The sequence below is a fragment of the Rhamphochromis longiceps genome, linkage group LG17, assembly GCF_057381845.1.
Source record: "Rhamphochromis longiceps isolate RC_006_pf linkage group LG17, R_longiceps_female_GT1.1, whole genome shotgun sequence".
NCBI lineage: Eukaryota > Metazoa > Chordata > Actinopteri > Cichliformes > Cichlidae > Rhamphochromis > Rhamphochromis longiceps.
In genome coordinates this window covers 29,265,167-29,279,842 of record NC_140573.1, presented here as the reverse complement: position 1 = coordinate 29,279,842, position 14,676 = coordinate 29,265,167, and the positions used below count along the sequence as shown (strand labels likewise).

Here is a 14,676-nt window from a genome sequence, read left to right as displayed (position 1 = left end):
TAAACATTTTGCACAAGCAAAGATGCTGTTCCATTGTACGGGAGAATTGCATATTATTTTAATTCCGCACCTATCTTTATCCTTGTAACGGTGTTTGTTTATTGTTTGTTTCTCATCAGTTATCTGCTTCCCAAAGTGTAGAAAATACCAACACATGTTTACTACTGCCCATTAAACCTAATTCTCAAAAGCTGCTTAACACGTTTACTCTATTTTTTTGGCAACTTTGTTGCATTGGGTAGGCCTTATTAAGATCACATTATTATTCTAGCCTAGTATATATAGTGCCAGCCTCTTGGCAATCAGATGTGGGAGAGGCTCTTCCAAAGGAAAACGAAAGTGTTTTGCAGAAAGCAGAATGGCCTCCTCCTGCCGTGAGTATCTTTCGCGCTATGTTCCTTGTAACATTTCTATATTTTACTGTTCATATATTTTATAAAGTCTGGTGGTATTTTGTTTACTGTTTGTTTATATTTCCCTTTAAATCACATGCGAATTATTTTTCACAGCTCTCATTCTATCAGAGTTTCCATAAAGATTTTCTGTGAGGTCAAACATGCCTAAAATGTGCAAATGTGCAGCATATTTAATATTTTAACAAGACCAATAGTCTAGATTTGAACTCTTATTCTGAGACACTGATTGTCATTGTATAGAATTAGACGTTTACTTTCTGTTTCATTTACTGTGAAGCTCGATTGCATAGAATGCCTACATAAAACCTGAAAGCTGGACTTTAATAGTTATGTTTTAATTCCTCATTTACATAATTTAATTAAAGTTAGTATGCATTTTTCTTTTATTTATACGTTTTTATAAACGTATATTATTAACATGTGTGAAACTCTTAATAGCATGTTTAACTAGCCAGCAGGGGGCAGCAGATAAACAAGTTATTTATTTGCAATACAAACCGGCACAGAAACTTTGTTTTCAGATTTTTCTAATAGCGCCAGAAGAATTGTAAAAGTTATTTTATACATATATATAAAATAATTAACATACATTAGATAGAAAGGTGGAGCAGGTGAAAAAATAATAGCTAAACATAGTTCTAAAGTGAAAGGGACAAAGCAGCTCAACAACAAGTGAGGGAATGCAGCTTTACAAGTTTTCAGCCTGCCTTTATTACCAACATATCGAAACTATATTGTCATACGTTATTTCAAAATAAAAAATACCGTAGTGTACAAAATTATTGAGCCACCCCTCACTTCTCAATAGTTTGCTTCCAAGGAGCCAGGCTGTTAAAGCGGTATTGAACAATGCTACTCTAGACTTTCTGATGGTTTTCCTTTGGACATTGGCTGCTTTATCACTCATTTACAGTCCAGGGCTTGTACCTGACCATTGTTTTTGTTTGTTAAGCCACTTAACATTGGCTTAACGATGTTAAGTCATTCCAGCAAACAAAAGGCGCCTAACTCAAGTTATGAATGTCATGTGCTTAAGATATTAAGGGTAAAATATTCGTTGATCCATCTGCTGTTTGCTGAAGCCTCATCACAAATGGTTTCAGCGGAAGAAGAAGCCATTTTTAAAGAACGGAAACAGTGAGAAAAGCCTGAGGTATGCCAAATTACATAACAACAGGGACTGAAAATCAGTGGCAACAGGTCTTAGAGAGTGATGAATCCAAGTTTGAAATCTATGTTTCTAATCATCATCAATATGTGCAAAGATCAAGAGAGAGATACAACTGTGAATCTGTAAAATATGCCGGAGGCTCTGTCATACTTCGGAGCTGCATGTCAGCCAGTAGTGTTAGGGATCTTGTCAAAATTGTTTCATCAATTTGAATTATGAACATAAGAAAAGTGCAGTCAGATTTAAATCCACCATGCAGTACCAGCTGATTGGCACTGGGTTTGTTTCTCAGCATGACAAAAAGCCCAAACACACTCAGTGTAGTAAAAGCTAGAAAAACACACAATAGACCAGCATCCCCAGAGCCCGGACCTCAACACTTTTGAAGCAGTGTGGGATCATCTTGACAGAAAATGGAACAAAAGGCAGACCAACATCCAAAGAAGAGATGTGAATGCCCTTCAAAAAGCCTGGAGAGCTTTTCCTGAAGACTATTTAAAGAAATGGAAAAAAAAAGGCTTCCTACCAGAGTTAAGGCTGTGTTAAAGTATAAAGGTGGTAAAATCAAACATTGACAATTTCCATGCATATTTTCACACATTTCAATAAGTTTCTGGAACAATTTCCCCACTCTACTAGCAAAAGCTAAACAAATTAGGGGTAACTCAAGACTTTTGCTTAGTATCATATGTACTTTAACATCCTCAGCTCTGACAAGAAAGGTCTACCACAAAGCCCTGAGCATTAGTGAGATCAGATGTTGTTTCTGTGCCTTCAGAGTCTGGCTCAGAGTTACCCTCTGTAGTTGAATTCAGGCCTCAATGCAGGTCGAGTTCCACAGTGAACTGTATGTTTTGTTATGCTTTTCCATTCTTGTAGCAAAGTTGCCCAAAAATATGTACCTGTATTTGTTCATATTGCTTTATATATTCAGGGATGTATCTTTAGTAAATAAAGAATTTAGCTGTATATCGAAGGAACAAAATATGAAAGCATATCATGCATTTTTTGTTGTTGTTTTGTCCAGAGGCTGACGATGAAAGCACTTATGGTTCTGATGTCAGCAATGAGTCAGACAGCGCTGAACCATCAGATGAGGAAGACAATGAGGAAGACGATGAGGAAGACAATGAGGAAGATGTTTTACCCTGCAAGTTTTACAACAAAGGAAACTGTAGGGACGGAGAAAGGTGTGCTTACCTACACGTTTGCAAGTACGCTCTTAAAGGAAACTGTCGTTACGGCTCCAAATGTAGACTAAACCACACTGTAAGTCAAGGTGTGCCCTCCAGTGCAAGCGGCAGGACTCCGGATCGGTCATCATCTAGTCATGGTGAGTATTTGCTTTTGGGGTTTTCAGTTGTTTGTTTTATCGCCACAAGACGTTTTTTCTTTTTTTCTTTTTTTTTTTAATTTAAGTGAGAAAGATTATTCACAAGTGAAAAACATTCAAGACAGTTTTTAGTCTTCCCAGGACAGGATGTTCCACTAAATTTCCCACAATGTCAAACTGTGCAATGCTCAAAGAAACCAAACAGCTACATTTCAGGCTTGCAGGCCTCTACAGTTCTCAGTAAGCATGTTAAATGTTAAATTTCACGAAAGCAGAATTAGAAAAAAACTGAATAGTATGGGCGTTTTTCAGGAGAACTTCTTCTCCTGTGGTGGAGGGCTGATAATTTGTTCTTGTTTTACCGCCACGAGACCTTGGGCGCCTTGCAGCCCCTGAATCGACCATGAACTCCTCTGTTTATCAAAGTATTTTACAGTCCAGTGTGAGGCCATCTAGCTGACAGTTAACACTTTGGTCTCCAACAATATCAGCTAGTTCCTAACAAATAGCTGCAAGAGCCACATTTTACCTTATACATATATTTACATGTTCGAGCCATATTAGAGCAGCTTTAATGTCCAGTAATAAGTCACCAATTACAATGTAATATATAATGTCTTTTTGTTTTGTTTTTCTAACCAGACCAGAGGCTTACTGATGGCCGACGCTACCAGTGGCAGCTCAATAACGGAAGAGGCTGGAAAGATGTTGAAAATGATCACATCCTTGAGGCCCAGTATTCGCTGCCCCACACCAAAAGCATCAAAATATACAACACATCATACGGGTAAGCAATGAGTTTATGAAGAACTTTTTATTTCCAGGCACACTGTAGTCACTACATGCTTCAACTTTCCTCTCTCTACAGGGCGGTGAGCATAGACTTTAAAAGGATGAAAGTTCTTGGGAAGAAATTGAGAGTGAGACGCCTGGATGACGGTAACACTGCGTGGATTTGGTACTGCATGTTGGGTCGTCGTTGGATCAAGTATGGAGCCAAGGTAGATAGCAACTAGATCTTTGCTTAAGTTAATGGAAATTGTTCTCCTTTGTCTGTTTGGTAATGATTCTTCTCTCCCTCGCGGACAGGATTCAAAGGGCGTCTCCACTCCTGTGAAGAGCTCCGACATAGAGGAAAAGTTTCAGAGAAATCCAACGAGCTCCTTTACTTTTAACGTCAATGGTGAAACTTTGGAGCTCAAATTTAAAGGTGAAGTGAATTCACTAATCTGTAAATTTGTAACACCCTTCCAGCTAAATTCCAGCTTTTTCTTAACAGTCATTAGCCTATTCCTTATTTCTGTTTGTTTGCTTAGAAATGCAACAGGTGAGTAAAAACAGGAAGAGGAAAGTCACCCGTCGACCTACGTACCGGCAACCACAAGCAGTCAGGGGGTGAGTGTTAATTTTCCTCAAGGATTTTTGTTCAGTTAAAAATTGTCAAGAAGATAAGATGAGAGAATTTAACATAGTTTTCTGTTTTATGAAATATTTTTGATTTTGTTGTCGCAGAGTTGCTCTAGCATCCTCAGGTTTCCAGAATCTTAGCTTGGGCACTAAGCCACAGTGGGAATTTGAAGGCAACAGTGGAAAATGGCACGAGTTCAAACACAGGGTATGTCATCTGTGCAGTGGATGTTATTTTTAGGATTATTCAAAGTACAATTTCTGAGTTATTGCATTGACATAAATCATCACAGTTTGTCTGTGGATTTTGTCTTAACAGAAAAGGACTTCCACTGACTGCTCAGTAACCAGTGATGACATTGAGAGCAAGTACCAACAAAACAACAAAGGCACCATGCCCTTCACAGTGGCAGGACAATCCTACAATCTTGACTTTGGAGGTTGAGTTTTTATATTTTAATCCTGTAGTAAAAAACTCGAAATAATAATTAATTGTTGGCTCTTAGAGGCATTTTAATAAACAACTGACTATCCATATCTACCTGTTCCAATATGAAAAAGTGATGTAACATTTATTTAACATTAGACTTTTGTTGATTTGTTTATGATTTTCCACAGCAATGATCCAGACCAACGTCAGGACCAATCACACACGCAGGGTGAGACGTGTGCTGGTGTGAGCCATCAAGATGATTTCCTGACCTCCAGAAGACTGTGCAGCAACGTAACCACGATGCTGCCACGTTCCTCTAACTTGAGATTTATATGAGATTTATTTTTGGATGGTTAACACATCCTTTTTATTGTTGAATTTCAGAATTTACCTCATTGCAGGCCTTGTCATGGGTGAAGTTTACAAGGACACTTTTAAATGCTGCCTGACAATCTTCCACTCCAATAATGCATTCTACCAACTTGCCTTTTAGCATCATGGTTGTTTAAATTATTCATCTTATCAACTCAGGTCACAGTAAGCATTTTTTTCCACACTTCCATATGGGGATGGAGGGGAAAATTTGTTCTTATAGCCAATAATTAAACAAAAGGAAGTGTATAACAAACACTTTGAATGCATGGGATATGATACATTTGCCTTTTTTTTAATGTAGAAAAATGAGATGTAACTGTGCAATATTAGTTCGAGGTCTTTTTGCACATTACCTTTGAGATCTTTTTATGCTTTTAACACACAAACTGCCTTGAAAAGTCTCCGTGCCTCTTTGCATTGTGCCACAGTTTTTGCTTTTTGTGGTTTATTTGGCTTTGCACAAATGCACCAGAAACGGGTTTCACTGATTTGGGAGAACAGACTACTGCATCTTTGGTATTCTCTAAATGTAATAAAAAATGTTTGAAAGTCACAACACACCAAGACTTTCCCCTTTTGTATATGCAAGTAGGACACCAGAACCTCAATGACCAGTTCTAAACAAATATTTTTTCAACAGCTTGCTTACATTTACATTTACAGAGGGCGATCGTGGCTTAAGAGTTTGATGGGAACTAGAAATGTCTTATTTTCTAATTATAATAAAATTTGGATTCATGTTGAGTCAACACTAAATTAGTCAGAAATGTAAATGAATATAAATATTTCTTTGGGGTAGTGTAGACCAAGTGGCGAGGAAGGTGATAAGTAGACAGCATCAGCATCAATTTCTTTTAATTGTACTTTATTTCTGACATCTCCATTATACCATTTTTAAAAACACCTCGGTAGGCAAAACCTCACTTGCTTTATACAGGACTTTACATACACCTGAATCTCATTACTCTCTACCACTGAAAAATAGGTTAGACCAAACAATATGATCTAAACAAAAAACAGGAATAAGATTATGCATCTAACTGACAAACTCATTTACACAGCTAAATGGTTTGAAAAGTAAAACACTGCATACAATACAACTCAAAATGTTACTTTAAGGAAAATAAACAATGCTATACACAATGAAAACCCCTGCATTTGGTTGCACCCTGTGATGCAATCAATGACATCATGACGCTATATAAGTAGGAAGTACTGGGGTGGCCCCTCCCACACATACAGAACCTCAACAAATGGACAAAAATGGTAAGTATAACCAAAGCAACGTAACCAAACATAATTTATTAGAAATTTACCTGTGAATAGAAGAAAATTCAAATGACCTGATGGTTAGTAATATTTGCTTTAAAAACATATGCATGGATGTAATGGATGTAACTAATGCTACCACAAACACACTCGGGATAGTATGTCAAGCAAAGTTACACCAGCAGTGTCTAAATTAAAGCATTATGGCCAACTGTACAAAAACAAAACAAGAGATTAATTATCGATATGATCAAGAGACGAGTGGTAAATGAGTAACTTTCGTCATAATTTATGAATAACTTTTAACAGAACACCTATATAAGTGTACAGAATAGGAACTGACCTCACAGCCCATTGTCCCTTCAATGGTGCTAGTTTCAGTCATTGTGCAAATGTACCAATTTATAAGGTTGGGGAAACCTGCAGTCAGCTGAGACTGAAGAAGTCGCTCCGATGCATGACGAAACGTTTCACCCACTGAAAACGCAACGTCCAGATGAACAGAATCAGCCTTTGGGAACTGACAGCGGGGGGTGTGACATATAAATGGGGAATGTTACATATGACGGCACTCACACATAATTAAGACACACTTACAGATTTTGTCTGTGAAGGTAAGACAACTCTAAGCCATTGACAAAATAAGGGAGGGGGCAAAACTCAGAGGGTGGGGTGTTGTTTACAGGTAGGTGTTAGTGAGAGAAGAGATGGGCAGCAGTGGGCTGACAGAGTAAGGAAGGGAAACAACGAAGTCTCATGCACAGTTAATTGATTAGCAAGGTAAATAGCAACTGGATTGAGAGGCGCTGTTTCATAACAGTCATGTTAATTAAACAGCATCACAATATGAAAGAGTCAAAGAACTCAGTCCTTCTGAATTTCAACAACCAGTGCAGAGCCTTTTTGGTAACATGTAACTTTCTCATGTCTTAACTTTGTAAAGCAATAGGAATATTTTAAAGTTCCTGTTCCTTAAACTTTGCCACATTAAGTTGCAGGTAGTTTTGTTCACACCAAATATCAGCGTTGTCTACTCTTCCTCATAACATTGTAGGCCACAGGGAAGTACAAAAGGGTAATTTTGCGGTGAACTGTTCCTTTAATACCATGAAAGAGCAACTCTACAGTCATCTGATGGCTTCACTGTGCTTTAATTTTTGTCGCTGTGAAAAGAAACCAAAGCACTGGAATCAGCTGTAGTGTACACTCTCCAGAGACAGCCTTAGGGGAGCGTCATTATCGGTACTTTAGCTCCACCTATGTACCGGTACGCGCTAAATTGCATTAGCTGAAGCCCAGAAACGAAAGTGTAAGCCATCGTTTCAGTGAAACTATCCGCCGGCTTCGGTCCTCGATCGCAAGTAAATACAGCGATTTAACGAAACTATTTTTTCAAGTTTTAATCTGGAAGTGGCTTTTTAAGACTGACTGATTGTGTTTTTTCTGCTTTCATTCTGTCACAGTGGATTTTTATTATGAGATGAGGGTAAGTGTGTGTGTGCTATGTGGAGGGGTTTGACAGGGTCTGGAAAAAAAAACAGGCGAGCTTGTGTTCATGGCATCATTTCTATTAATTGCTTCCAGGACAATAATGAGGAGGAGCAGATTCCCCAGAACACCCCAGGTCTGTTTGACGTGACAGTTTAACTTCCTGCTATACTGCCTCTATCATTATAAGGCCATAGTTTAGAACACAGAAGACAGTAAAATGAGAACATGTAGCATTTTAAGAACAAAAAATGTCTAGTTTTGAATTTAATGGCACTAATACATCTCAAAAGTTGGGATAAGGCCATGCTCCCCGCTGGGTGGCATCTCCTCTTCCTTTAACAACAGTCTGTAAACAACGAGCTGAGTGCTGATAACAACCCAGACCGTCCATTTGTTTTTTAGGCTGATGTTTTCTAGAAAGAATTTTAAATTTTGACTAGTTCGATCACATAACAGTTCTCCACTTTGCCTCAGCCTAAGAATCATCTTAGCATCCCACACTGATTTCAGACTTGATTTCTCTAGATTCATGTCACTGACATGTTGCCATTTAAACTAATTAATTGCAAAATGTTCCTCCAGCAGTTTTTTTTCTTTTTAGTACTACTTAATTTTCCTTTTGTTGCCCTCATTTGAAATGTTTGAAATGTGTTGGTGTCTTCAAATTCAAAATAAGCTAATATTGCTCTTAAAACAGTACATATTCTCTTTTTAAACACTTGATGTATTGTGAGTAAGATATTGGTTTATGAGATCACTGCATTCTGTCTAACATATCTTTATTTCAACAGTCAATGGGAAGTATTATGAGTGGCAGCTGTCAGTTGGCCATCAGTGGCTGAAAATTGAAAATGACCATGTGATTGAGACCCACTACTGCCAACCAGGAGCCAAGGGAATCAGTATCAATACAAGCCATGGGTCAGTATGTTGTGATTATATCTGATAGTATCAGCAACTTTAACGAAGTGAGAGTTGGTCAGGGAAGGGAAATGGAAATGTGTCAGATGCCATTTGAAATTTTACAAAGGTAAACCGAAACTCAGTTTTTGGGCTATTATAAATTAACTTTTTACTGTAGGTAGAACAGTCCTGTAAAGCCTGTACGCTTACAAGAAAAAGGGTTCAGTCAAGTTGAGCCATAAAATGAAATGGATCAGCTGATCAAACACAACAACACCTAACATCATTGGAAGACATCAGTTCTTCTATGCATTCTTTAGCTTTAGCCTGCACATATGCAAGCCACTTTTGAACCCCTCCTCACGCCATGCAAGGCCATCATGTTAAATATAAACGTTTGACCACAGAGGTCCTGTCTATAGAAAAAATATTATTTTATCAACAATAAGTATTGATACAGATACAGATTTTGTGTCAGGACAATGGAAAATAAATTATTGCATCAATAATCTTTTTTTAAAAGGAGCACATTCAGAGAAGTATACTTTTCATTTTAATCTTTTATGTTTCCACAGGGTGGTGTTCATAGATTTTGATACGTTACAGGCTAATAATCCAGGTATAAAGGTGCAGAGACTAAGCTTCCTTCCTCGGGGGCAGGCGGAAGACATAGGCTGGTACTTCAGAGATGACCAGCTGTGGTGTGAATATGGAACACAGGTGAGGAAAATTGCAGGAATTAACTCCTTAAATTCACTTGAAGGTTTTCTTTGAGTATTCCTTGTCATCTTCCTCTTCAGGGTTCCAACACCATGTCATCATCAGTCAGCAGTAGACAAGTTGAACAGCAGTTCACCACGAACCCTCAGGGAACCTTCAGATTTACAGTGGGCCGTACACCCTACTTGATCGATTTCTCCAGTATGTGGTGTTTATAGTGATATATTATTGTGAGCTTGCTCTTTTATACAGCTATGGAAATGTGTTTTCATTTCACTTTGTAGCCATGACGCAGAGAAACCTCATCACAGGCTTACAAAGGAAGCTGCGCAGGCGTCCAAAATTATCCTCCAACACTGGAGCGTAAGACTTTTTTCTTTTATTCCTGTAGTTTAGACAGTCTTTGTACACTGCGCAAACTTAGTCTACAGAGATGTCAGTAAGAAAAGTATCAAAACTCCCCAGAGAATAAATAAAAAGTTTCTCTGAAGAAGGCTAACGGATGTCACGGGAAAAGAACATGAATGATAATCACTTCTTGTCTCTGCAGAGTTGGCTTGACCTCAGACTTGCCTGCAGCTTCCTCCTCGCAGACCGGTTCTGTGGGCTACAGGTGGGAATTCATGGGAGTCAGAGAGCAATGGACAGAATACCAAGCACATGTAAGTAGGTCATCCAAAAACTGCATGGAAAAATTTTAAAGACTTGCACTAAGCTGCATAGTAGCATCAAAGATACATCAAGAACTGCCCTTACCTCGGCAAAGGAGGTTATGCTTGCATGGCACGTGTACGGATGTCTGTAAACAGCTTGAGAAGTTTTAATGAATTCTGATAAAACTTTGTAGGAGTGTAGAGTGGGGTCATGTTAGCAATCCATAAAAATTTGGATTACATCGAAAGAGCTCTTCAAGGTCAGATTAATGATTTATTGGTCAAAAATTGACAGAAAGCCTTGTAACTCTGAACCTATGATTCTTACAAGTGTACTGTCAACATATAGAAAGGGCTGTAAGATTTCAAGTATCATGTCACATCTGACCTCTGACCTCTCATTAAAGGAAAGGAAAAGTTTCCACAGGATTCTATGGAGTCCTCTTGAAAAACTAAGTACACCCCAGTAGCTTGTAGCACCAATAACTGCTTTCTATATGTGCTGTGTGCAGATATGTTCATTTGACAGCGCTGCTATTGAGAGACAGTACCAGCTGAACAAACAGGGCACACTGAACTTCAAGATTAACAGATATTCATACACACTGGACTTTTCAGGTATTGTACACACTTCAGAACTGCTCTTCTGTTAAGCCGAACAATTCATGCTTTTTTTTTTCTTTTTCTTTTTTTTAAGCAAATCATATGGCCACTGAGACATTATCTTCATTAATTTATCATAGGTATGTACCAAGTCAACAACAATTTAGGGACAAGAAGATCAGTTAGAAGGACTCCTATATATGGTGTTCAGCAGAACATCAGGTAAGGAGAAACATTTGGCCACACAGTGACCACATCTCTTATTTTGTGCTAATTAATAACATGAATTAGGTTAAATATTATATTTTGAGGACATTTACTGATGTTAACACTAAAAGATTGACTAATGTTAAGATTGTTTTGCCTCAAACACACCAGATATGCACATAAAGATGTATATGCTGTGAATGAATGAATTTCAAATCTTTTGTTTTTTTGTTTTTTTTTAGTTCAGGCCCTCAGGCACAATGGCAGTTCCTAGATATGGATGGATCATGGAAAGATTATTCCAAAGTAAGCCACAACTTTCTTTTTATTCATGTGTAGACGGTGCTCTAGAAAATCCTATAGAGTACATTTAGTGCATTCCATCAATCTGTCCAGCCGTCCATCAATCTTCTGCCAGGTCTGGGTCATGGGGACAGATGCTCAGACCTACCACTCCTCGCCTCCTCCTCTGCCTGAAAGTCATGGCCTTGAAGTTGGAGATGCTAATTATCATTCCGGCTACTTCACACTCTGCTACAAACCATCTCGGTACGAGCTGGAAGTCATGGTTTTATCAACCCAATGAAACCATGTCATCTGCAAATAAATAAAGAGATAAGAACCTGTGACCACTGAACTATTGGCTGTGCCCAGAAATTCTGTTCATGAAAAACAGAATCAATGACTAAGGACAGCTCTGGCACGGTCAAGTTTCCTCTGGGAATGAGATTGTGTTAGTGTGGGCAATATGAACCAAGCTCTCATTGTGGTTGTACCACAATACTCTATACTCCTAAAGCACTGTCAAAAATGCCCTTTTTAGATCCACAAAACACATCTAGAGTTGCTGGGCAAATTCCCACATACCTTAAAATTCCTTGGTGTCTTTTTCGGGTAGAGGGAAACTACCACTCCAGTCTGCCAGTAAGGAATTGGGAAGTGTGTCAACCAAGAGAGCTCCATAACATCCCGAGCTTTTTGAGAAACCTGGGGCCTCGTCCCTTAGAAGCTTCATGTGCCTCAGTGAGCAGAGCCCCAGTGGCATGAACCATAGTGAGTTCTCATCCTGGTCCCCATAGTCTTGTTACTTTACAAAAGGCCAACAGTGGGATTCAGGAAAATTTCAAACTACTCCTTCCACTACCCCACAATATCTTCAGCTGAGGTCAGCACTCCATCTCTGCTGCCTCCCCCTCCCAAGTTGTCTGACTGTTTATATGTATAATATAATATAATATAATTATGGTTATTCATCTATAATATTTCTGTTGAGATGTTGTAGGTTTTGGGGTTAATTCCAAACTGAAACACAAACAATCCCTCGCACAGTTTACATACTTTAACATGGAATTATGGTAATTTGAGCAAAGTATTGGGTGACCTAACCAGAATTTAACAACATTGCCTGACTGTGTTTTCTCTGATGTGTTGTTGCTCTGTGTTATTCAGGGAATATGCAGCACATCCAGTCAGGAGATTGAGTTCCAGTACAAACTAAACCCATCAGGAACTATGACATTTTCCACCAGGAACTTCAGCTATGAGTTAAGCTTCTCAGGTAAGCAGCAAACATAATCAGAAACCTTTAAAGTTAAAAGCCATATTCAAAGATTTGTATAATTGAAGTTGTGAATAAATGCACTTTTTGTCTTTTATAGCCATGACTCAGAGAAACCTGAGCACGGGCACAACCAGAACGGTGAGAAGACTTAATCAGTGACTGAGCGGACAACAGATTTGTAGGTCGGGGGTCAACTTAATGATGATCCTACCAGTTGTGTCACTGCCCACCTCAGGTTGGCTCTCCTGTCAGAAACTGCCTCCTGCCTTCCTCCTGCCTTTAACTTAACACAACTGATAGACATTTACTTTGTCCCCTCTGAAGACATGTTGTTTTTAATGCAAGCGTTATAAATTTTATTTTTCCACATTTAAGATGACACTACGTTTAGTGTTAAGCAGTAAAATGTATTTCCTTTATCAGTTTTCCACATTTCTGGGTTTAGGGCTGGTTTTAGCAGATTATTCCATATTTAAATAAGTGGAATCGTTTACAAAGAAATCAGTGGGAGGAAAAAAAAAAATTCAGTTTACTTTAAGCCTTTTGTTAACTTAACTATGGTTTCATAAAATGCAACATGCTTTAGTAAATCTTCAAATATTCACAAGTTGTTGTAATGACTGGAATTTTTAAAAGTTTTCCCTTTTTATCCTTTGTCCTTAGCATGCATGTTTTTAAGAATTTATTAAAAGTGCCTTTTAATCAGTGCACTTTGCTTGTGTTTACTTTCCTTAATTGAGGTTCCTTACATTTACATTCCAAAATCTAAATTCGTGTTTTAAAGTCATCAAAGAAATAACCACCATATATGGTGTACAGATGTGTATATGTACAGATCTTCAACCTAAGAGACCAGCACTGTGACACATAAAACAAAGCCGTATTACACATGCAGGACAGCAGCTGTGTACAAATAATCTTGTGGAAGAATAAGCTTTCAGTTTCTCCTTTGAGCTTCTGCTAGGATGCATCCCACATGTTGATCTAAGTATAACAAACGTCTACTTGAAGACATTTTTAATCTTGCATGGGAAAAAATAGGGAAATTAACAGAACACAAAGATTCAGTTGAACAATTAAGACTCCCATTAGTAGCGTTTTATACAAAAAAAGGTAGTGTAATAAAAGATAACACATTCAAACTGTTAGCAACAATCATCATCTGAGGAATCAGCGTGACAAAGGTCATTACAAAAATGCTTATGTCACATAGCATTCTGTAATAACTTTTCCTCAAATATTTTATATTCCATATTTGTTTTTGGTGTTTATAGGGATGGCTCATTAGCTGTTTACATATTTGCAGGAACATATCAATTTAAGGAAGCAGGAAAGACCAGAAAACCAACATAGAATACAGCCTTTGTGCATTAGCGTAGTAATAATATATCCTAATATAAATTATGTAAATGATAGTGCAGGGGTGTGAAACTTGCGGCCACCCCTACTTACAGCCCGTATATAGATCTTGAAGTTACTTTTTTTTGTTAGAGAGGATTTGCGGGGAAAAACTGCATTCACGTTTGCAGTTTTGTCTTATACAATACTTGAAATTTTTAAAAAAAAAACACTCTTTTGGAAATATTTGTGGGTGTTTTCTTGTGTGTTTCTTTTAGAGTGGCCCTCCGATGAGATGACAGTGCCAACAGTGGCCCACAGCTTAAGTTTGAGACCCCTGTTGTAGTGTATTGCAATGTTAGAATATAAAGCATCTGCAGAAGGCTGTTGCTGTGTAAATGAAACAAAAATGATTTCTGTTCATCTGTAAACTTATGTTGACAAAAAGAATACATCTACAATGTGATGAGCCTTACCATTGACTTATTTTATTGTACTGTGGGAGGTTTTTATTTTATTTTATTTATTTCATTCTATTTCTATTACAAGGATACTCAATTCTGCACTTTAATAAAGAAATGCCCTAAAAATTTCTGGTTTTGTGTGTTTTTGTTTTATTCACAAGTACTCAAACAGAGTCTTGCCCTCTCTCCATTCTAGACTGGCACATACAAGGCTCTCTAAAGGGTAATTGCAGGAAACTAAGACAGCGATAACAGCATTAGTACGTCTTCCTCATAGGCAATTGAGGGAAATTTTATCTTCTCTGAATCATATGGACCAACCAAACCCTAGT

General features: G+C 38.0%; 2 protein-coding genes across 2 annotated transcripts; both read left to right on the top strand.

The window, feature by feature from the left end:
- Positions 1-227: 227 nt before the first annotated feature.
- LOC146649919 (uncharacterized) lies at positions 228-5,693 on the top strand. Its single transcript, XM_085386414.1, has 9 exons — positions 228-374; positions 2,615-2,920; positions 3,563-3,707; positions 3,789-3,921; positions 4,010-4,130; positions 4,237-4,315; positions 4,433-4,535; positions 4,647-4,767; positions 4,946-5,693. The coding sequence occupies exons 1-9, from the start codon at positions 359-361 to the stop codon at positions 5,005-5,007; spliced, it is 1,086 nt and encodes a 361-aa protein (XP_085242540.1). The 5' UTR covers positions 228-358; the 3' UTR covers positions 5,008-5,693.
- A 686-nt stretch (positions 5,694-6,379) lies between these two features.
- LOC146649918 (uncharacterized) lies at positions 6,380-14,460 on the top strand. Its single transcript, XM_085387442.1, has 13 exons — positions 6,380-6,401; positions 7,868-7,890; positions 7,989-8,028; positions 8,687-8,816; positions 9,374-9,518; positions 9,599-9,719; positions 9,803-9,881; positions 10,069-10,180; positions 10,684-10,789; positions 10,915-10,996; positions 11,224-11,287; positions 12,431-12,539; positions 12,640-14,460. The coding sequence occupies exons 1-13, from the start codon at positions 6,389-6,391 to the stop codon at positions 12,699-12,701; spliced, it is 1,086 nt and encodes a 361-aa protein (XP_085243568.1). The 5' UTR covers positions 6,380-6,388; the 3' UTR covers positions 12,702-14,460.
- The last annotated feature ends 216 nt before the right edge of the window (positions 14,461-14,676 follow it).